The sequence below is a fragment of the Barbus barbus genome (assembly GCF_936440315.1).
Source record: "Barbus barbus genome assembly, chromosome: 45".
NCBI lineage: Eukaryota > Metazoa > Chordata > Actinopteri > Cypriniformes > Cyprinidae > Barbus > Barbus barbus.
In genome coordinates, this window is record NC_136723.1 from 7,968,921 (window position 1) to 7,993,555 (window position 24,635).

At 37.4% G+C, this 24,635-nt stretch overlaps 3 protein-coding genes across 4 annotated transcripts; 2 read left to right on the forward strand and 1 right to left on the reverse strand.

Moving 5' to 3' along the window:
- Positions 1–912: 912 nt before the first annotated feature.
- On the forward strand, positions 913–9,292 carry LOC306864418 (AP-4 complex accessory subunit RUSC2; the record flags this gene model as incomplete). Its single annotated transcript, XM_079408427.1, has 11 exons — positions 913–2,097; positions 4,107–4,257; positions 4,384–4,554; positions 4,622–5,389; positions 5,608–5,730; positions 6,886–6,962; positions 7,158–7,332; positions 7,447–7,549; positions 7,626–7,672; positions 7,770–8,286; positions 8,378–9,292. The coding sequence occupies 11 exons, from the start codon at positions 913–915 to the stop codon at positions 8,517–8,519; spliced, it is 3,459 nt and encodes a 1,152-aa protein (XP_079264553.1). The 3' UTR covers positions 8,520–9,292.
- Positions 9,110–12,356, reverse strand: cimip2b (ciliary microtubule inner protein 2B). Its single transcript, XM_079407664.1, has 6 exons — positions 12,206–12,356; positions 10,788–11,011; positions 10,547–10,704; positions 10,081–10,213; positions 9,752–9,964; positions 9,110–9,669 (listed from the first exon to the last, which is right to left on the reverse strand). Exons 1-6 carry the CDS (start codon positions 12,268–12,270, stop codon positions 9,566–9,568), a joined length of 897 nt encoding a protein of 298 aa, XP_079263790.1. The 5' UTR covers positions 12,271–12,356; the 3' UTR covers positions 9,110–9,565.
- A 4,227-nt stretch (positions 12,357–16,583) lies between these two features.
- On the forward strand, positions 16,584–24,585 carry LOC306864247 (uncharacterized protein). 2 transcript variants are annotated; one of them, XM_079408116.1, is made up of 6 exons: positions 16,584–17,301; positions 22,389–22,550; positions 22,748–22,907; positions 23,020–23,090; positions 23,526–23,626; positions 23,758–24,585. In XM_079408116.1, exons 1-6 carry the CDS (start codon positions 16,684–16,686, stop codon positions 23,828–23,830), a joined length of 1,185 nt encoding a protein of 394 aa, XP_079264242.1. In that variant the 5' UTR covers positions 16,584–16,683; the 3' UTR covers positions 23,831–24,585. The 2 variants fall into 2 exon arrangements, with proteins under 2 accessions (XP_079264242.1, XP_079264241.1); XM_079408115.1 differs by having other exon boundaries at positions 16,590–17,301; positions 22,386–22,550.
- Positions 24,586–24,635: the final 50 nt, after the last annotated feature.

Genomic DNA, 24,635 nt, shown 5'->3' on the forward strand with positions numbered 1-24,635 from the left:
GAACTACAAGAGGGACGTTACCCGTTATCTTTTCATTTTTTATTTTCCCGTGCTTAGCCTCTGCTGAGTGGATGTAGGGCATTAGGTTGTGATCATGCGGTGTGTTTGCTCCAGTTACTGTGCAGACAGAATGAGAGTGACTATGTGCTGGCTCTTGGATTGATGGAGCTTTACAGCTGGGTAAGTTGATGCAGTTGCCTACAGTACCAGCCTGAACACAGGATCGTAATTTACTGTTAACTAAACATAGAATTTAGGGCTGCGATTTGAGCATTGTAGCAATTAATGAGCTTTAGTAAAATAGCAAATAAAATGTGCAATATATTTTAAATAACTGTTTGTTTAAGTTTGGGACAAGTGTATCTTCAGAAGTTAGCAAAATAGAACAATTTTTTATTAACTTTATTTTTGGGACATTCTGATGTGCTCATTTGGAAAGATGGCTCATAAATAAAGTTAAATAATGCTGTTTTTAAATCGCAAGATGGTTTTTAAGGGTTAGTCAGTAATGATTTTTAATTACAAAATGAGAAGCCTATTTCCTTGAGTAAACAGATTAGGTTTAGGTGGTAGTAAACATATTTAGCTCACTATAAGAACAACTGAATTCAATAAAAACTCTACACAGAGATACAAAAACAAATATGTTTTTTATTTTGTGTCTAAAAAGTTATATTTTAGGGTTTGGGTAAATCTATATAGTATCTAGTTAATATTGTAAATGCAATTGTCTGATTACTGAAAGGTGGATTTAAGATTGATAAAGTATGGAAGCACTATTATAGATAATCCACTGAATGCCTATTTTCTCCTTTAGATTCTGGGCTGAAAGCAGTGAAAATGCAGACAATGAGTTAATTTAATCAGCCTGCCATGCAAGGACTGATGTTTTGAAGTGCTGGTGCTTAGAAAATGGACGTCTCCCCAAAGTCAGGAGAAACTCTGATCGTGTGCCACATCCATGGCCAGTCTGTTGGGTGGCACCTACATAACTCTGTACAGACATCCAGAAAGCTACGCACTTTGAATTTAACCCACAGTACATCCCTTCCTGAGAGAGGAGATCTGCCGAGGGAAGCTCTTGACTATGGCAGTCTAAGTCATACAAGCAAGTCAAGTTCAACAGAAACAGAGGACAAACAGGGGCCTGAAAATTCTAGAGGATATGAATCGTCCCCAACGCTTTACGCTTTGAACTCTCCATCTACAAGTCCTCAACTAAAAAAAGAGCCATCGCATCGCAGAGGTACTCCCAGATGGCATAACCTCTTCATCCCTGAATCAGAAGTGAATGAGGATGAAGAAGATGAGGACTCAGATGGAGACAACTTGCACAAGTACCATGAGGGGTCATCCCTTCAACTACAAGGAAATGTGACTCAAAGTAATGTGAATCCTTTTAGCCAAGTCAAAGTAAACAAAGAACAGGAGAGGGAGTTTGATACAGGTTGTGGGGATCGCAGGGATAGCAGAGGAACCCCTGTATTAATGGACTGCGATGAACAGGACTGGGGTGATGAGAAAGACTTCAGTAAGCATACTCTTGAGGAACATGGTAATAGCTGGGCTCCAACTGAAAACGTTATCGAATCCATTACTCAAAACCAAACAGACTATATCACCGACTCTTCCTGTAACAGCTCAGATGGAGTACTAGTTAACTTCAGTGCCATCTACCACAAAACCAACAATGCAGTTCCTGCAACTCCACTAAATCTAGATAGTCCTGTTCCTGGATCTGGTATAGTGTTACAGGACAGTTCAAACCCTTTACCAAGCTGGTCATCTCACAACACTGATCCAAACTGCAACATCTACCCATTCAACTCTGATGGCTTCCCATCAATAGAAATTTCTGACATCACTATGTGTCTGCAGAGTCAGGCACGGTTAGCAGGTTCCACCCAGAATTACTATAAACTTGTGACGTGTGATCTATCATCCCAGTCTTCACCCAGCCCACCTTGGTCCTCTTTGACCAGTTTTTCTGAGACCCAAAGCCAGGGAAGCTGTTCTCCAACTTCCGAATATTTCCTGTTTGGACATTCAGAAGAAGAGGAAAGGGAGAAGCCAAAGGTTGGCCAAACTGAACACAAGGTATTTATACCACTACCATATTATATACTTATAGTAATGTCAAGATGATGTAGGCGTTGATTAAGGGATTAATGTGTAACATATGCTGTCTGTGGATACCCAAATACATTGGTCTTTATGTATCTAAATCTGCCAAATTTGAAGATACAGGTACATCTCAAAAAATTAGAATATCATGAAAAAGGTCAATAATTCTTGTCACTCATTTCAGAAAGTGAAACCCATATATTATGTAGATTCATTACACATAGAGTGAAATATTTCAAGCCTTTATTTCTTGAAATTTTGATGATTATGGCTTACAGATAATGAAAACCCCAAATTCGGTCTCATAAAATTAGAATATTGCATAAGATCAATAAAAAAATGATATTTTAAACAGAAATGTCAGGCTTCTGAAAAGTATGTTCATTTCTATGTACTCAATACTTGGTTGGGCCTCGTTTTGCATGAATTACTGCATCAATGCATCGTGGCATGGAGGCAATCATCCTGTGGCACTGCTCAGGTGTAATGGAAGCCCAGGTTGCTTTGATAGCGGCCTTCAGGTCATCTGCATTGTTGGGTCTGGTGTCTCTCATCTTCCTCTTGACAATACCTCATAGATTCTCTATGGGGTTCAGGTCAGGTGAGTTTGCTGGCCAATCAAGCACAGTAACACCATGGTCATTGAACCAGCTTTTGGTACCTTTGGCAGTGTGGGCAGGTGCCAAGTCCTGCTGGAAAATGAGATCAGCATCTCCATAAAGCTTGTCAGCAGAAGGAAGCATGAAGTGCTCTAAAATTTCCTGGTAGATTGCTGCGTTGACTGTGGACTTCAGAAAACACAGTGGACCAACACCAGCAGATGACATGGCAGCCCAAATCATCACTGACTGTGGAAACTTCACACTGACTTCAAGCAACATGGATTCTGTGCCTCTCCACTCTTCCTCCAGACTCTGGAGTCTTCTGGAGATTTCTCCCTAGAATGAAACGGTCTGTTATTGGCTTATTTGGCAGGGTCATGAATAATAATGAGCTCTGCTCTGATTGGCTGTTTCACAGTGCTGCTCAATGTTGAGCTCTGCTCTGATTGGCTGTTTCACAGTACGGCTCATCAGCAAGAAGGAAGCACAGGGAGGAAAATATATATTTAAATACTTTCTCTCGCAGTTATATCGTCGGGTAATTATACTGTATATAAAACGCGGGCATCAGGGAGTCGCTATTAATATGCGAGGCATTGAAACTGCTTTTGAACGATCCATCGATCACGTTATAGTTCACTTTCAAGAGACGCGATCACACAAACTATGTTTACATTATGGAGCAACAGTACTTACCACACATTTCACAAGATCAGATGCTTGTCAGTGGTGCTCAGGATCTGTAAGTCATTCGCCATCATCCTCATCTCTCCTTACTGAGAGTGAAATCGTATGTACTGTAACAGGCTACCGCTAGCAAGGAGCTAACCATGTCCCTTTAGTGGCTCCCGTTATTTGCTTTCTGTGCCTTTCTGAATACAGACACCAACCCATCCCTGCACTTCACACCCCCTGCACGGCCTGGAACATAACATTTATTTTGTTATTTTCGCTGTTGTCCGCGCTTGTTTATTTACAATACCTGCAGAGCTTCTGATGGTTCGGCCGGCTTAGAACAAGGGCGGGTTTATGCAAATGTTGGGGGCGTAGTGATCCCGACTGTTGCGTCACAGTCGGTGTTATGTTCTGATTCGCCTGTTTTTCAGTGGTCTTTTTTAATCACGAGATTTACATATGAAGGAGGAAACTATGGTGTTTGAGGCTCACTGTATGTCATTTCCATGTACAGAACTGTTATTATTTAAATATGCCAGGGTAAAGACAGTTTTTCATTCTATGGCACCTTTAAAATGTTTTACTTTTCATGTAATGAATCTAAAATATATGAAAGTTTCCCTTTTTGAAATAAGTTAAAAGAAAAAACTTTTTCACGATATTCAAATGTTTTTAAATGTACCTGTACTTTCCATTTTTTTCCAGGATGATGGGAACATTGATGTGAAGAATATTAGACGAGCTGATAAGGACCAAGCTAAGGGAACAAAAGAGAGAATGGCACACATAAAAACCCATCAAACTGCTCCAAGAGAACATAATAGTTGTAATTACACTAAGACTCCTCAGTCTCAGAGTTGGATTAGCAGCCAGAAATGTTCTACCTTATCAAATCTGGGAGCCTTACAAAACAGCTGTCCAAACCATTTAGACACAAATTTATCTTCACCTCTGTCTAGGCAACATGCCACCTCTTTTGCAGAAATTGCCCAATGTAAGAGGGGAAATGAAGAACAATCCATGAAAAAGTGCATAGAGGATCCATCAGGCTCACACTTCATCCAAAACCTCTCTTCTATCCAGAAACAGGATGATTCAGAGATGGGAACAAAGTCCCTGAGTGCTGACAGCAGTAGCCAATCCAATCCAGAAGGTAAGAAACTTAGAAAAAGTACTTGGTTTTAAAGACAGTTTTCCACAACATTTTCTTGTGCCTACAGGTGCTTCATCCCCAGAAGTTGTGCGATACACTAAAGCACAAAGGCCCACCTTTCTCCCTATCCAGCCGTTTGTGCTTCAGGCACCCTCAGGAAAACAACAGACCAAAGCACTTGGTTCCCTTCTTAATCAGTACATCAGCTACAAGTATAGCAAGCCTGGGCCATGCAAAGCTACTTGCAAAAGCAAGGCATATCCATATCATAAGCAACACTCATCTCTCAGGAGTTCCTTTAACATCCACCCGGAGGCAGCGACTAGTTCAGACACTTGTTCCACCTGCACATCAAGTCCTATTTTGCCCCATAACCACTCCCAGTGTACCCAGCCCTGCACACTGTTGGGGCTCATTCACCAGGACAGAAATCCACATACGAGTCCAAATATGAGACCAAGAAGCCCTCAAAGCCAAGAGCAAGCAGATGGGAGTCCAAAGGCCTGCTCAAGTCAAACACAGTTAAGCCAAAAACATTCTTGGTGTGGAAAACAAGCTTCTCAGAATCATCCACTCGAGCAGGTTCCCATTGTACAGACTCCACAAGTAATCAAAGAGGAGACTACAGGTCCTCTGGATGCATCCTTCCCTTTACCTCAAAACTCCTCCTCTGCCATTACCTCCGTCACCTCCTTGACCTCTATCACCTCCCTCGTCTCTCTACCAGGCACTGGACAGAAATCCCTTTGGCCTTTTGAAGCTTCATCACAGGTCTGCACCAATGAAGAACGTAACATCAATGTTAAACACACCTTTAAGCCAAGGAGGTCACCTTGTAAGTGTCAATGAATCATGTTATGGTTTCCATTTATTTAGTTTACTGATAATAATAATAATTCTGGATCTCATTCACATATTAACACACACACAAATATGTACAAAACAAAGATGGTGAGAACAAGACGGTAAGACAAATTGTTGTGAGTACGTGTTGTGAATCTGGTGGTAGTTATGTATTTAATCAATTTTATGTGTGCTTCGTCAACTCTGCAGGTGTTATGAGGAAACATCAACATAGTGACTCATTCTCCATGACTGACAGACCCCCTGAAGAGTTCTGCCTCTACCCAGAAGCCCCTTCAGATCTTCTTTCAATTGATCTTTTGCATAAGAGAAGTGAGATGAATAATCAGATTTTGCATTGATTTGTATGACTAAACGCCCACATTTTCCCTACATTTTTACATGAATATCATTATTATCAATTGCTAATATGTTCTGTTTCGTATAGCAATATACCTGTGGTTTGTATGGAGACCTTTGTGAATATGAAAATTTGGGCAGTAGCTTGTACCATATAGAAATTCCAAATACAGGAAATACTTTAGAAAAGTGAAGTACAATTCTTTCTCAGTATGCCACTGAAGGCAAAATCCCTTCTGTTACAGAAAGATACAGAGTGGATCTCTGCAGCATTGCCTCTGCTTCCCTGAAGGGGAAAATGTGACCTACTTTTAACTCGCTGCCTTGGATTGGCTAACACACTTGGCGTGTTTGTGTGTGTGTGTTTTCTATGTGAGCACAAATGTGTATACTACTATATGTTCCTTTTATAGCTTTATTTACAGTTGTTCTTGTCCTATAGGGGTCTTTTGATATCACAAATTACAGGAATTATCAACAATTACAGCATTTTAAAATAATTTGTGTAAATATTTATGCATGTCCTAAATTCCTTAACAAATTGTCAGGTTGAGTGTTGAGGGATCAGAAACACTGTTGAGCAATAAAATATGTGACCCTAGACCACAAAACCAGTCATAAGGTTCCATTTGTTTTTATTGAGATTTATACATAATCTGAAAGCTGAATAAGAAAGCTGAATTATTTCTGAATAAATAAGCTTTCCATTGATGTATGGTTTCTTAAGAGAGGACAATATTTGGATGAGATACATTTGAAAAACTATTTGAAAATCTGGAATCTGAGGGTGCAAAACAATCTAAATATTGAGAAAATCACCTTTAAATTTATCCAAATGAAGTTCTTAGTAATGCATATTACTAATCAAAAATTAAGTTTTGATATACTTCCAGTAGGAAATTTACAAAATATCTTCATGGAATATGATCTATACTTAATATCCTAATGATTTTTGGCATAAAAGGAAAATCAATCATTTTGACCCATATAATGTTTTGTTGGCTATTGCTATGAATATACCCGTGCTACTCATGACTGGTTTTGTGGTCCAGGGTGACATGTTTTTTTCTGAATTTAAATCACTACCTTACTCCTATCTCTCCCACTTCTTATTTCTCTTTATTGCAGGTATGTTGAAAGCTGTGAGTTTGGCAGTGGATCTCATAATGGCACATTTCAATTCAAGACAAGACACAGAAGAAAAAGTAGTTACAAGGAGTCAATTTGTTTTTTTAAAGTAAAAAAAAGTAACAACAGAAATGTCAAGTCTTACCCATGAGTCCTAATCAGACTGTCAGAGAAAATTGTTTTGTATATAGTTTAATGTACAGACATAGAGTCCTTTTAGAATAATAAGACATCTCAATCCGATGTCTTAAATTTTGTCATTTTTTTTTCAGATCAGACTGGGAAATAGTTTACTGTGCACCACTATCAGCCACATTGTCCTTAAACAGCTCTACCCCGCAATCCAGAACATCCTTCAAGATGGTTTGAAAGCCTATAAATTGGACTTGATTATTGGACAACGGCGCAACAAACTATGGAACGTCGTAGAGGCCACGGCACGACCGGGTCTGTATGAGCCAATCAGATGAAAAGCAAATGAAACATCTTCATTATCAAAGTGCCTTCGAAAGCTAATTCAACGCTGTGTTTTTATGACTGCCAATATTTTTCTTTTCACAGGCTCATCTACCCGACTGTCTGACAGCTTGGTGTCTGTGGTAAAAAAATGTTCCCAGTTATCAAGTCGCATGCGGCTCAGTGTCTTCATCATAGATCTGCTAAAGTAGGTCAAATGCTGAATACATCAGCTAAAATTTACACCACCGTACAGTTAGCTAATGAAAATATTGCTTTTTTAGCTTGCATGCTTTGGAATTCTGGATCCGTCATTTATACACTTGCGTTGGTGAGTATTACAAGGTTTAGTGACAACTATAAAGGAATGTATTGTCCACTGTCCTAATACATAATTTCTTTCCATTTTATACTCAACTCTATTCAAGATGTTGTGATGGAACACTATCACCAATGGGGTTTCTTGGCTCAGGCCCAGGGGTCAACGTATGGACCACTGTTCCAAGAGCTGCTTCTTTTGCTGCAGCCACTCTCCCTGCTACCATTTGACCTCCATCTTCCATCCGAAACTCACCTTCAAAGTAAGGAAAAGCAAAACCATAGAGCACCCCTGCCTCATCGGCTTCTTGCCCAGTCAGCTCAGATCCTGCAGATGAGCTCAATCAAGAAGAACAGCAGGAGTCCAACAGGTCAAAGTGATGTCTTCAGTCAAAGGGTAACTGATGGATTTTGGCTTAATCAGACACCCACCTCAGAGTGTGAAACACAGAAGAAAGTGGATGTAGCAACTGGAATGGAAAACAATGAGATGCCACAATCTTCAACAAGTCCTCTGGAGGACAAACACTTGAGTGAGCTACGTTGGGCCAGGCTCTTTGGCTCTAAAGTTGGAACACCAGTTGGCCCACAGAAGGCACAGAAAGACATGAGTGGACCTCTGAGAAGGTTAGTAACTGTGTAAATTCTTCAACGCTTCTGATAAAGTCACTTTGTTAACTTTGGTTGCCTTTATATCAGAACATTTATCTTCCTCCAGGCGGCCCTCAGAATGGCTGAAGCTTGGCGCATCCAAAGTGGATCTGCTTGCGCAGTCAGTGTGGATAGGAAAATGGCCAGAGACTCATCTGAGTGATAACCATGACAGAGATACACCAAAGAAAGATGAAATATTATTCTAAAGAGCCCACAAGAAGTCTGATTTTAGCCAGACAGAGTAGAAGCACAATTAATCCAAAATAAACCTTACATAGTCAACTGAAACATCCTGTACAATCCAATGCAAGTGCGCCATATCTGTTCCTGGATAGAATATTGCCTTAGAGATTTATCAGTCAGGACAATTTGTATTATACCTTGGTCTTTAAAAGGTAACAAAATATTCACTAACTTCAAGCCATGATGAGATAAAGTTTTTAAGTTATTATTAAGATTAAATTTATAACACAATCATAGTATAGTGTAGAGTATATAACATGGATGGATATCGTCTGCCAGCAATCAAGCACAAAACTGGAACTGAGGTCCTCAGATGTCTTTTCCAACCAAGCCCAGCACTTTATCTCTCAGGTCATTACATGTCATTGTAAATCTAGTCATGTAATTTCTCCTGTTGTTGAACTATTGTTGAACTATGTGGCATTATTAAAAAATGTATATATACTTTTCCTCAAGGTCTGTTTGAAATAGTTTCTATAATAATTTCCATGCATGACACAGTAGCATTAATTACTATGCATGACAAATAATAGTTTTCCCTTCTTAGCATTCTATGAATTACAACTGCTGGTTTTATTGCATTTTTGCACGATGAAATCCATTAAATATCAAATTTATATGATAAAGGTGCATGCTGAGTAGCTATATATATATGATGTTTCAACAGAAGGACTAGTTCAGTGGTGATGTTTGTGCCTGATTGGAACCTTGTGATAATAAAGATTTGTTGAGTCATTAATGTTCATATTGTGTGCTTTTAAGTGTGTGCCAGAAGAAAGTTACAAAAACCATGTCTTTTGAAAAAATAGATTTCTTTTAGTTAACTTGTCAGTGTCTTGTCACTTGCCAATTCCTTTGAAATCAAAATTCCACTTCTTATGGTGAATTTCATAAAATATGACAATGCTAACTCAACAGCTGCATGTTGCTTGTTAGATGACCAAAATGACTTTAATTGTTCTTAGATGGGTTATGTGTGATAACTGATTTCACTTGCACTGTTGGGTCTTCAGTCCAGCCTGTTTTCCCCTGTGTTCTTCCTCTGTGTACCAATGTGACCCAGAGCATCATGGGTGAGCTGCCCAAATGTATGGCCATATTGAAATCTGTACCCTGTTGACATAACTACATTGTTTTATTACTATAAATGATAGCATACTTTCTTCAAAGAAACATAATTACCATTTTTACATACCTGGTACATGCCCCATATAGGAGGGCAGGATCCCTGTTTTAGAGGGGTATATTGTGGGTATTAGAGGCAAGCTGGTGGAATCCTTCTTTTGCAAGTTGAAGGAGGTCCGACATGCCTTCATTTCATTGCCAAACTGGATAAGTGCCTTGTTGGTGATAATGGGATATCCAGCACCAAAGAGGAACCGGGCTTTGGGGACATAGCCAGTAAAACCTGTCAAAACGACAATTGTTACAAATTGGTGCAAAATTCAGAGCTACTGTATAAGCGCATTCTTTACATTAAAAAACACTGTAATTTGCTTCTTGGTAAGCCCAACTCCGGCTAACCTGAGATGAAATACTTATGTGGGCTGCTTTCCTCCATGATGTATGGGGAGCCTTGTGGTTTCCAGGGTTGCGGGGCCTTGTAGGGGGCAGGATCTTCAGATATGGCTGTAAGAGGACTGTTCAATCTTTTAGGCTACAACAAAGGACAACCATTAGTTTAATCTTTTGAACAAAAAGTATAGGCCTAATATCTTCTGATCAAGAAGTTGAAAAAAGTAGCTGATGATTATAGCTATAAAATAACAGCATCTGTGACTTTCACAGCTTGTTTCAACACAATGGCGTGATAACTGATCATGTGGTGCCCTGGATTGGAGAGCTTGTTTAGTAACCGTACTTATTTTCATTTACTGGGCATGTGACACTCAACCTGCTTTGATACTGGATATTTAGCATGTATAATTAAACAGGGTGACCCTACACAGGGGAGCTGTGAAAGAGAAGCAGTCCGACTGTGACAGCTTACTTTGAAGTCTGGGTGTTGCATGTCGTTGACAGCAAATGACAGGTCAGCAGAAGCTGCATGCAGTCTCTTTTCTTGTTCCTGGCTGAACTGTGATAGTGCATCTCGACAGGTTTCTGCATATGTTTTGCAGAAGTAGTTTTGACGCAATGGAACAAAACCTTGGAGCACAAGAGAGAGATTTAATGCATGTTTACAGTTTTGCAAACTAGACACCAAGTATTGCAAACCCACAAACTGTTACCTGTGTATCCCGGAATCATTTTCTCCAGGTTTCTTCTGCCTCCATGTCGGCTTCTCCAGATTTCATCGCGGGGTCCTGAGTCCTTCTCTGTGGATGGGAAACGCCCGGTATGGAGCACAAGCCTCTGTGAGTGAGACACCTCCGGGGAAGATAGGAGCTTTGCTGTTAACTGACCATAAGTCTGGCCCATGTGATACTTCAGCTGAGGACAGTAGCCTGCATACCTAAACAGGACCATCAGCAGATGTTTGGAATAATGATTATATTATAATTCTTTAAGTCCATATAATTCAAGTGTACGGACACCTAAAGGTGATGCTTAGTAAAAGGTAATCCAAACGACTGATTGATGAACTAATGTCTTCTAAAGCAAAACAATAGATGCTTGTAAGAAAAATACTAATATTTAAAACCTTTTTAACTATGAACCTACGCTTCTGGCCAATTGTTCATTCTTCACCAGCACATTGTGAAGTCTGATGTAAATACGTTCATACAACTCATACAAGAATTGATGGTCCTCTCTTATTTTATGTCACTTCTCGAGTCATTGCTTCACAATTTGAAGATGTAGAACTTCATGAAGCGTCAGCTTTGCAGGTTTATTTTTCTAAAAATCTTTATTTGTGTTCATCTGAAAGAAGAACGTCATATACATCTGGGACAGCTTGAGGGTAAATAAATGAGAGAATTTTCATGTTGGTTTGAGTGTCCATTAAACACGCTTTTATATATTATATTATACATTATATTATTAAACCAATACATTACATGTGCATTTGGTAAAAATGCTAAATGAATGCTGGAGATTGAAATACCCTGGGGACTTAAAAGTTAAAAGCTAGTGAAGTTGAAGATGTGACATTTCCAATGAAACTGATTGATTCATTCATTCATTTAGACCAGAAACGCCCAAACCAGGGCCCGAGCATCTTCATTTATAATTTTTATATATATTATATATTTTTATATATTTGTTTTTTACAAATAAGTAAATGTAGGCTTATTTATTTACTTTTAAAAATATTATAAATATTTAAATATTATATTATAAATATATAAAATGTATATTAAAAATGTATTTATTTTTTAAAAATGCATGCATTTCTCAATCTAGTTTGGTTTGGGCCCTTCGTAGTAAAAAGTTTGGCCACCTCTGATTTAGACAGACAGGTACTGCATACACCTGGCAGTAAGTTACTATGACAGCTGGCAACATACACTCGTTTTAAGTTACATATAGAAAGGATTTTGTAAGCTTTATTTCAACATCAACCCAGGCCTATAAACTATCATTCAAAATAAAGAAATTGGTACTTTTTCATACTCATTAAAATACAAACCACATCGAATTTATGAAACAAAATAATAAAAAAAACAAATGTATTAATAATACAGAGAAATAACTGAGAACTCACCCTGGGATGTACTGTGGGTCAGGTGTCACCAACACTTTACTAAATTTAGGTGGAAACTGCTCCATGTTTTCAAACCCGCAGCAGTTTTGATTGTTGTTTAACGGTTGCTAGGAGAGCAGCGTCCGCGTGCCATCATTCTATCAGAGAGCGTAACGACGTGACGTTCGGTGTCCTCTAGTCATCCTGAAGAAGAACTCTTAAAGTTTGCAGCCAGCCACCTAAATTAAATTAAATAACTAACTAATCAACGAAGAGAAAAGAAATTCATTTTCTACTCTGAGTCCATTAAATCTTTTAAAAATAAACTCGGTCAGGTTTAAATTTGCATGGGTTATGTATGGAGCGATTTTTGTGCCAATATTCATCAAACAAATCCAGTGTTTTGCAAATAAACACAATCTGCTTTGCAAAGAAAAACTCGACTTTCAAACAAACGCAAAGTGATTTTCAAATACAAAACTCTTTGAGAGAAAATGCAGAGGTATGGACAAATATATGTATTACAACTGTGAGACTCATTTGCCTTTTTATGAGGAAACTTGGCTTGATTTTCTCACAAATGCGACAGGCTGATTTTCTCACACGAGTGCAGGCAGATTTTCTCACAAATGCGACAGGCTGATTTTCTCACACGAGTGCAGGCAGATTTTCTCACAAATGCGACAGGCTGATTTTCTCACACGAGTGCGGGCTGATTTTCTCACATATGCAATTGAGCAACTTTCTTTTCCAAAACAGCAGATGGCGCTGTTGGTCAATTTACGCTAGTCTCCCGAGACCTGAAACACCTCTTTACCTTTTCAGACCAATATGAGTGGGGAACAGGTGAGTTTCTGTCTTACTAGATCTATAATTAACCATTTAGATGTTTTCACAAAGCGACCCTTCTACAGTGTCAGTGAAATTCACAACAAGTGCTGTAAAGTTGTTAACATGATTGATTAGTTAAAAAATCAGAGGTGACATGACTAAACAGTTAACTAGGCAGTCTTTCCCTATAAAACTGATCCATTCTCCGTACCTCTTATCCTCTGTTGGATCGCGGGATATAGAATATACATATATATACATATAAACAAAGTTGTGGCCAGCGAAAAGGCTGAGTGGCTGGTAAATTTGGAAAATCACTAGCACTAGTGTCAAGCCCTGTATATTATATATATACATTAAATCACATCATAATAAAACAAAATACATTGTAGATTTCTACACTTAAACTAGAACGTTGGCATGAACAAAATGAGTGAAATTTACGCTGCACTTTGAAAATTATGATATATTAACAAATGATGTTGCTAAGACGCACCATTTCTCCTCCCCTGATAGCACACGTACATCTCGGAGACATCTATTTGATTCATTTACATCTGCAAGACATATTTTTTAGGGTATTTGCTCATCTGCAATACGTCTATAGGACGTTTCCTTTTAGATGTCAAAAATACGTCTATTAGATGTCTTTAAGATGTTTATGATTTAGAGTGTATGTAAAACTGACATCTGAAAGACGTCTGCCAGACGTTTGTAGACAGCAGATGCTTTCCAGATCAAGAGGTCTTTAACAGACGTCTTGCAGATGTACGTGTGCTATCTGGGTCAGAGGCTGCAGTGTTTGGAGCCACCCGCTTCGCATGTTATCACTCTATTGAATAGGCATTATCAGTGGTTATCAGGTCATAGAGCCTCTGAAGACCGTTCAGGAGAATGTATCTGCAGATTTGTCAATGGTGAATATGTTAACAAATAAAACCCGCTAGCTAAACTAACATTAATTAATACACATGTACTTTTCACTAATTGCTAACTTAAAAATGTAAAATGTGGGTAGCAGTTGAAGTACCAGTTAATATTAGCAGCTTACCAAGATAGCTAGACTAATTTTACAACATAAACCCACTCAAATATATATATTAAAACACTTAATATTATGCTTTGGTAAATAGACTATTTAAAAAGTTTCTATAAATTCTCGCTTACTTTCTTCTGAAATAAATCTCTCTGAAAACACCTCATGTGGTAAAGATAATGTTGCATGACAAGTCATTTAGTTGTGATGCTGCAGTCTCTTGTGGGTATAGGAGAAATGCACCCAGATATGTTAGCCTAAAAAAACAACACGACAGTGCAACAGGTTAATTATTATCCGTACATAATACAATTTAAATGACCCAAGAGTACAAAACCTAGCTTATTTTACTGACAACCAACAAGATATTAAAGAGTTTTCCCAAAACTAAACATACGCAACCCATAATGTTCCAGTACACTACAATATGTTGTTAGTTTTGTGGAAACACAAAAGAAGATTTCTGAAGAATCGTCACGTTCTTTTCTATAGCCCAGATTTTGACTAAACACGCATAAACTGCTGCAATAACCCAGCAAACATTGGTCCGACGGCAACGTGTCTCTGGCCAAAAATAGACGCGGAAGGACGACATAAATATGTAAAAATATGTAACAGAATATTTCCTAAAAATGCATTCAGATACGTTTGCACATGTCTATAGTTCTCTGGGGTTGCATGTATAATTGTTACTTTTGACTTTTAGCTACGTAGTTCAATATATACCCTGTTGATATTCCGTTGTGCAGCTGTCCAGCAGGTGACGTCTTTTACACGTGCATTTATAGTCCAGCATGACCCTCTATGAAATCATTATGAAATATGCAAAAACAATTGTGCTTACACCTTGGTTAATACTGCAAAAATAAATTTAAGTGCCCCAAATAGTTGTGAGACCTTTACACGTCTATTCAAGTCTGCATGTCTACTGTACACTTAAACTTTAATTAAAAAAGTTAATTCAGTTTACTGATTCAATCCCAGCAGATCTCAAATAGCCTAAACTTATCATTGCATTTAAAAAAAGCATTGTAAATTATGCCGTAGTAAATGTCTATTCCTCAGCTATAGTATGGCTTCTGAAGCATGAAATATAGTGAACGAGTCATAAAGACATTTTTATTTCCAGGTGTGGTCACTATTGCGGGAGGTCGTGAGGGAGGACCCCACACAAGAAATGCATTGACCTGGCTGTGACCAGTGTCTTCTGGGTGCATTAACATGTGAGAACATATATAACTTTTGTTTAAGTACAACTTGATTATGCAATAATAGTATCATAATGCAATTAATTCATAAAATTAATAACACAAATTATTGTCATAATGCCATAAACCTAATCACACTGCTGAACTTAAATACTGTATTTTCATAGGAGTGCACTTTGCATGTATCATAATTATTGTTTAACAGTTTGATTTGTGGTTTGCACTTTGTTCTCTGATGTTGCATATTTTCATTTTTCCTAATGTAGAGGAATGCTGATGTTATCAATAGACAGGAATGTCTATTCCTCTGCCTTGCTCATACCAGCAGATCCTGAATGGCTGTGAACCGAATGACACTCTACGGTCCTAGTTTCAGTGCATTATATATGTGAAAAATTACTGAAGTACCATTTCCTCAAGCTTGAGTTAGTTCTGTTGGCAACCAATACTGATGGTTGACAAGTAAACAAACTTACGTTAAATTGTTTCAAATGGATCACTTTATTCATTTCTCTCATGCATGTGCTTACAGATTTTAAAAGGTCCTTTATTATGCTGGATCAAGGGCGTAACCATGTCTTAAACATTAATGTGGTAGACAAAACCCATTTTTGTCTAATATACCAAAAATAGCTCTATTATTGATTTTTGCCACATCACATTCAGTTATGATTTACATGCATCTCTTAAAAGACCTATGTTTTCGAATTCAAACAGCAAAATTTGACAAAAAAGTAAAGTTTGCATCACTGCAACTACTTAACATTTCTATTTAAAACACTTAATAAATATTTAGCTACTTACATCTTACCTTGCCCTCATTTTCACTGGAATTCATGTGTTCTTTGATTTGATTGGCCATCTCAATCATTTTGACATTAAGACCGCTAAGGAAGACCACCCTTAAAGATTTACTTTAAAAAAAATTTGTCATCCTACAAACAAAGTGGTGTAATGCAGCAGAGCAGACTCAAGAATATTAAATATTGGGGTGGACAATCTGATTATTGGAAGGACTTGTCTGCATGTGGTGGTAACAGACCTGTGTTGGCTGAAGTTTTATCTTTTCAATGCATTAAAGACTGTATTTACTTTTGTCTCAGGATACATACCAATAGTTTCTGTTACTTTGTTTAAGGGCTTTGTGAAAGTTTCATCACCCTCACAACATGTCTTGACAGATCCGCCAAGAACATGAGCTCAGGATTTTGGGAACGGTACCGGAAATGGAGCAGTTGTCAGAGGGTGATTGAGAAGCAGTCGGAATGTGGGCGGCCCCAGAAAGGTGTTTTTAGTTCAACGTGACAAATCGACCTGCAAGTTTCTAGTCAGTTTTGAGAAAATCAAGGTGCCGTAAAGAGTTTCACATGTTCTGATTGACTACTGAAAGAAAAAGAGTACCGGACAAGAGAAATTGATTATCAATGAATCTATATAGGAATTTTGGGAATCTCCTGGAGAGTTGGGTGACCGAAGGCTACCAGGATTTATACTTACAGACTGGACCTGGTGTGGACATATTAGACTCCATTTCTAGGGACTCTGTCCCACTATCCAATGTAAAATCAGAATCCGAGGACTCTGGATTTGAGACAGTTAATACAACTAGTCCCTGTCTTTCTCACCAGTGTAGTGCATCGACATATGAAGAATCACAGCCAGTTTTTGGCTCCGCAGAGGATGAGGTTCAACCTTCATCCCCGTCTCCTTCTATTTGCTCCTCCTCATCCTCAAGTGTCGATCTCAGCTCTGTGGCTCCAAAAATGAGATGTGTGGAGGTGGAGCAAGCCCAAAGAAGGACAGATTCACCCTCATGGAGAAGACCGCCACATCAGATGGAAAGGCGGACCACTGGGCCACCGTATCGCTCTAACACGGCCTCTTTTCCAACCAGCTTTCACTCAAACAGCTCCAGACCACATAATCGGTTCGCTCATCCAAGAAGAACTCATTCACAACCTCCAGATCCCAAGAAAGCAGCACTGTACAGAAAACGCCTAAAATCACATCAACATGGCCAACCAGTACACAGCCAGTTGGAGGTGAGCAGTCAACATACTGTACTTCCTTTAAAGGTGTTTGTTTTGAACAACTCACAGAATCATATTCAAATCTAGACAATCTTTAACTGATGGTGTTGCTTGAGATGAGTTTTAGTTGTATTAGTTTTATTTGTATGATTTGTTCAATTTCTATGAGTCTGTTTTTTTGTTAGTTTTTTTTACTCTATAAATATATTTCAATTTTTGTTACTTTTACTGTTTTTCCTGTTGTACAGCACTTTAGTACAACATTTGTTGCTTTTAAATATGCATTATAAATATACTTGAACTTAAACAAATTAAAAAAATAATAATATTTGATTTTATCATATTTGCAGTCTATTTGATTTATTTTTTGTTTTTACTTTTCAGAGAAATTGCTTTGATATACCAGGGAACAATAGGGTATTATTAGGGAGATTATAGTATCTCTTTATTTGCCATAAAATAATATACTTTTATGATTAATGTAATCATGCTGTTAAATCAGTGAACACGTGCATTGCTACCTCATTGTGCACTGCCTCGGATGCGCTTGACACGCACATTATACAGTATAGTGCTCATTTGTCATGTCACACACTTGACATCAGACACTCCACAGGCTCCTCACACTTCAAAATTACTTAGTATTTGAACACATTTTTGTCATATGCATTACAGACTTTCTGTAATTTTGCATGTCTTGGGGAAAACAAAGCAAGATTAAAAAACATATAGTTGCTTTTGTGAATTTCTTTAAGTTTTAATGTGAAAATTCATATATTTTTATATGATAACATTATTATATTTTTTTTTTTACAAATTACATAGTAATCTCGCTAGTATCACATGATATGGTCAAGGTCAAAGGCATAGTGCGCTAAATGCACTTTGACCTGCATCATGTGAGTATCAAGAAGTTAAGAAATTACAAGCAGTCAAGTTGCATAACCTTTTATGACTAGTTCAGGTACATAATAAGCAGTTTACCCCATATTTAACCCCACTGAAACATGCGCTTGACTCTTTCTTGAACACCCACAATGCAATTTTTTTTTGTAAAGGTACCAAAAGCTGGTTCAATGACCATGGTGTTACTGTGCTTGATTGGCCAGCAAACTCGCCTGACCTGAACCCCATAGAGAATCTATGGGGTATTGTCCAGAGGAAGATAAGAAACACCAGACCCAACAATGCAGATGACCTGAAGGCCACTATCAAAGCATGTGCATTGAACACCCACAATGCACATGCACAATCTAGACATCCTTTTAATGTACTCTGGACTGGATCTGTGTCATGAGATGCTAGTCGTTCTAAGACTGTGAACCGGTCGGTTCAGGTGAGAGAGGAATGACTGGAATGGTGCCAGCAGGCTGAGAGGAATGTGTGAGTGTTGAGAAATGAATGCCACCGATGATAAAGATCTGTGCTGGACTTGTCTGAACATTATCACACATGAGGAAAGAATACCTTATAGGACTGTAACCAAAACAAAAATGTCCTTCTAATAGGAAATATCAAATGTCATTTTTTGTATAATTTTGAAAGAAACTGTCACTGCATTTTTTGAAATAGAGGACATAGAGTCTTGAGGGGCTTGTTATTTCATATTTACTGTATATTTAGGCTTAAATTTTAGATTGATGTATTTGAATTGCTTATAATGGACCTTACACAGTTTTAACAAACAAACTAATGGAATTTTTGTGATGCTTATTTGTCAGTCACACATAAATTAAACAGAGTGTCTATTTACACTAAGTGCAAATAGCCTGCCTTGCTGGCAAAGGCTATTTACACAAACTCCACCTACCAGCGTGTGATTGGCTTAGTCAACAATAAAAAAAGACGGGTAGGGTAAGGGTTGGTGTGGGAGGGCTTTATTGTCCCAATAAGATGGCATCCATTTAATCATTTGAATTAAAACTATAATTTACACTCAATTCGATATTATTGTGTACTGTTTTATAATGCACTACAATACTGAGGTGCAGATAATTGCCACTATTTGCAATAAGTAGTATAAATAGCAGAAAATATTGCTATTTTAACATAGTGTAAATAGAATCCATTTCTATGTGCACTTAGTATAAATAGCATCTGTTGCTATTTACACTTAGTGCAAATAGCCGCTGCCTAAAAAGGGTAAGATTTCTGTAATCATACTAATAAACTGAATAACACTTTTACAGTCCTGTTCTGCTTGTACATTGTATGTGCTTACAGGTACATCTCAAAAAATTAGAATATCGTGAAAAAGTAAATTTTTTCTTGTAACATTTCAAAAAGTGAAACTTTCATATATTTTAGATTCATTACATGTTAAGTAAAACATTTCAAAAGTTTTTTTGTTTTAATTTTGATGATTAGAGCTTACAGCTCATGAAAGTCAAAAATCAGTATCTCAAAATATTAGAATATTTACATTTGAGTTTCAATTAATGACCATCTCTACAGTATAAATTACGGGTATCTCTTGTTCTTTGAAACCACAATAATGAAGAAGACTGCTGACTTGGCAATGATCCAGAAGTCGTTGACGGTCACAGAGGGTCATTACTGAAATGTGTGGCTGTTCACAGAGTGCTGTATCAAAGCATATTAAATGCAAAGTTGATTGGAAGGAGGAATTTGGGTATAGGAAAAGGTGCACAAGCAACAAGGATGACCGCAAGCTTGAGAATACTGTCAAGCAAAGCTGATTCAAACACTTGGGAGAGCTTCACAAGGAGTGGACTGAAGCTGGAGTCAGTGCATCAGGAGTCACCACGCTCAGACGTCTTCAGGAAAAGGGCTACCAAGCCACTTCTGAACCAGAGACAACGTCAGAAGCATCTTACCTGGGCTGTGGAGAAAAAGAACTGGACTGTTGCTCAGTGGTCCAAGTCCTCTTTTCAGATGAAAGTCAATTTTGCATTTCATTTGGAAATCAAGGTCCCAGAGTCTGAAGGATGACTGGAGAGGCACAGAATCCATGTTGCTTGAAGTCCAGTGTGAAGTTTCCACAGTCAGTGATGATTTGGGCTGCCATGTCATCTGTTGGTGTTGGTCCACTGTGTTTTCTGAAGTCCACAGTCAACGCAGCCATCTACCAGGAAATTTTAGAGCACTTCATGCTTCCTTCTGCTGACAAGCTTTATGGAGATGTTGATTTCATTTTCCAGCAGGACTTGGCACCTGCCCACACTGCCAAAGGTACCAAAAGCTGGTTCAATGACCATGGTGTTACTGTGCTTGATTGGCCAGCAAACTCGCCTGACCTGAACCCCATAGAGAATCTATGGGATATTGTCAAGAGGAAGATGAGAGACACCAGACCCAACAATGCAGATGACCTGAAGGCCGCTATCAAAGCAACCTGGGCTTCCATTACACCTGAGCAGTGCCACAGGCTGATTGCCTTCATGCCACGATGCATTGATGCAGTAATTCATGCAAAACGAGGCCCAACCAAGTATTGAGTACATAGAAATGAACATACTTTTCAGAAGCCTGACATTTCTGTTTAAAATATCCTTTTTTTATTGATCTTATGTAATATTCTAATTTTCTGAGACTGAATTTGGGGTTTTCATTATCTGTAAGCCATAATCATCAAAATTTCAAGAAATAAAGGCTTGAAATATTTCACTCTATGTGTAATGAATCTATATAACATATGGGTTTCACTTTCTGAAATGAGTGACAAGAAATATTGACCTTTTTCATGATATTCTAACTTTTTGAGATGTACCTGTATTTAGCAATTACAAAACTGGGTAATAACCCTGAACCTACCCCTAAACCTAAACTTAACCCATGTATTTACCTTATACTACCCGGTACTTTCTTGAAAGTACACATACTTTAAAGTAAAGTGTAACCAACTGAATGTGTTTTAAATACACTAAGCAGGGGTTTTTTTTTTATCAACAAATCGAATTTGTTTCAATCTCATACATCTTAACTATCTGGATATTGCTTGTTCCACATTTATATTTGTTTTCACAAAAAAACTAATTTATGCTGATTTGAAGATATGCATTTTGAAAATATTTAAATAAAATCAAATACAATTAAAAAAGTAAATAGTTTATAATAAACTACGCCATGATTTTTTTGAGTGCAGAAATCTTACCTGTTTTATGTATGTATGATTGACAAATATAGCATTAAGTTTGTTAGTTTATGTTAAAACCGTGTAATCACATTTTTATTTAATGCACTTCAAATACATAAATCTTAAATTTTGGCCTATATTTTTTTGAGTTAAGTGATCACTATATATAAACACTGAAATGCATTCAGACAAAAGATCAACTCTATAATGTAGATATGAACTGAAAGGTTGAAGTGGCTTCTCAGGATAAATGTATTTTTTTTATATAAATGCAAATTTGGGCAAGCTGTCATTTTACTAAGGCAGTTTTACTTTTTAATATAGTTTAATTACATTTCTGGTGATCAAGACAATTGTTTATTTTTCTAGTTACCTTTTACACTTTTGCTATCCCATGAATTGTTTTGTGTTTCATAAATGCTTTACAGTTTAAAAGTATCTGTATTGTCTCTGAACCTCCTTAAAAGTCAAAGTATAAAAAACTATTTGTCAGTTGACTGACTTCCCTGTAAAGTGCCATCATTGTGGTGCTATCAAAACATTACTCTGAGCAGGAGCTTTTGTTCAGCCAGTTGCATCAGTTTGGGGGTGGGACTATCTGTTTGATCAACCAATAGCTGAAAGGGGGAGTGATCAGAAAAACTGATTAAATCTGATTAATCATTATTTTGTCAATCTGTTTGGTTATGCTAATAGTACAGAAATTACACACTTCAGCTTTAACATTTTTTTATTTGCATTCACTTCCTCAGAAGCTCAGCTTCCCTGCATGCTGAGATTTTCAGTTGTTCAAACTGCAAAGCTGGAGTTCGCAAAGCAGCTCAGACTAGACGTTCATAATCTATTTAGCACTATAGAACAGAGATCAGGTTTTACATTTTATACAGTTCAAATTGATTAGCTTTTGTCTGTTATGCCCCACCAAATTAGATAATAGAAGCTTTACTGTTCCCAGCACTGGGAATCTTAATGAATACAGGTCTTGATCTCTCTGTCTCAGCAGCTTGCAGACGGGGATCAATACAGGCTGGACAAGCTGTCTCCAGGGTTGCTGTACCTGGAGCAGGTGTGCAGGATGCTGGAGAATATTGCAATGCTACAGCAGCAAAACTACTGCCTGCAGAAAGAGCTGGAGATCCTGAAGAGTCAGCATGCTGAAATAGAGGTTCGAGACTCTGATATATATCTCACAAAGGTTGCTTTTTTAGGTCTTATAATCAAGACTTTCCAGTTCTGTTTTGCGGCCAAGTTTATGTTAGTTTGCCAAAAGCGGTGTCGTGTGTCAAAATGACTTCTTATTGTTTCCTGTAAACTGAAACCTAATATTTCAAGCACATTAACTCTTTAATTAAATGTTTTCAGAGTGGAAGCTTGCATGAGGAGGAAATAAGCTATCCTGCCAGTGAAGGTTTACAGATTCTGGGTCATGAAGATCCACCCAGCGAATCGACTCACCTAAAAGAACCCAGGGCGTTTCGTCACAGATCAGTATCTGACACTCAGGCAGCTGTCGGCCGTCACAGTGAGTCTTTTTGACAGATGAACTCAGTGCAAGTTCAAATCCATAAATTTGTTAAAAATGAAACATTCTAGGTTTGGTGGACGCCTGTTAAAAATAAATGTCTGTCCTACAGGGAGAGCAAGGTTTGTTCAGGACGAACCTATTGCAGAAGTCTTAGTCGAGGAACCTGATGGTAAAGATCCTGTAAGTAAACAGTGAGTGGGCCAAAAATTCATCATTTACTCACCCTGACATCTTTCAAAATCCGCTGTTCTTTTTTCATTCTTTTGAACACAAAAGGAGTTATAACAGACTGTCCAAGTTTTAGTGAATAAAAATGTTTGTTGCAGTTTCTCACAGAAAGCTATTGCAGCGCTTCAGAATTGATAAAGTCATTTAGTCGTATGCACTTTTATGAAGCTTTTATAGATATTTTTGAAGGCCCTGGTTTTAGACATTCAACTTTCTTTTGTGTTCTGCTAAAATAAGTCTTGTTTTGGAACAGCATGAGGTTGAGTTAATGACTGAGTTTCATTTTTGGGTGAACTATTCCTTTAATAGAAGTATTAGCCGAAGTAGCATGAAATGTGGATGTTGCAAATTATTATAATAGGACTGTTCCTCTGTTTGTTGAATCAGCTACCAGGAAATGAGCACAAAAAGCCAAGTAAGATCCAAAAGCTGAAATTCACATCCTTTAGAAGGCAGGAAACACAACAGTCTGACAGAGAAAGCAAAAGGTAAATAATTTTCTTTAGACTGACAATGTTTTAAGCAATTACTATTTTAACAATTATGTATCATCAATAAAATAGCATTTGTTAATGTTCATTTATTACACAAGTGTATCTTAAAGATGTACCTTTCAAAGCTTTCAGCCTAAGAAGAAAACAAGAATGCCAAGCTTTTTCAGTAGGAGTAGAAGTATCACTACACATCTCTAACATTAATGCCATATTGATGCCTAGTAATGGTGGCAGATGCACACCTCCTTACCAAAGGATTATGCCACTTTTATACTGTATGTATAGCTTGTTTTAGTCAAGTATTTAAGGCTGCACTTAAATAAAGTACTGAGTAGTATTAATAGTCTTCATGTACTTAATGGATGCTTGTTTTTTAGTCAGTGCACTTTGTATTTGTTAATCCAATTGTATATAAATTTGCAATGTAAATTACTGCCAATGTTAAATTTTCATTACTAGATCCATTTATTGTATTATAGTTATTTTCTTTTTTTATCATGATCTATGTCTGTAAACCCTTGCTGCTAAAATAATTCCCTATGGTAAGGTGATTTCATAAACAACAAATTGTTTAGTATAATAGAATATATAATACACCACTTTCCTTGCAAGTTTACATACACATACAAGTTTACATTCCCTTAGCAGAATCTGATGTTTTGCATTTTTAAAAAGAAAGATATGGATTTTAATATACTGCATTCCACAGTACAAAATAACTGATTTTATCTACATTTTGCACAAAATGAATTTATGCACAACTATGAGAAAATGCTACAAACGGTTATTGATGTTTGAGAAGGCAACACATGATATTAAGAACCATGAATATGTAAACTGTAATTTCAGCTCTGTCTTGTGGGAAATGTATAAGTATCTGTAATGTCAAATACATCTCCATCAGGTCAGTAATAAAATAACTAAAATGGACTTTTATGATCCTCCATAATTATAAAAAAAATTACATATATGTTTTGGGCTGGTATTTCTAAAGACGGTGTGA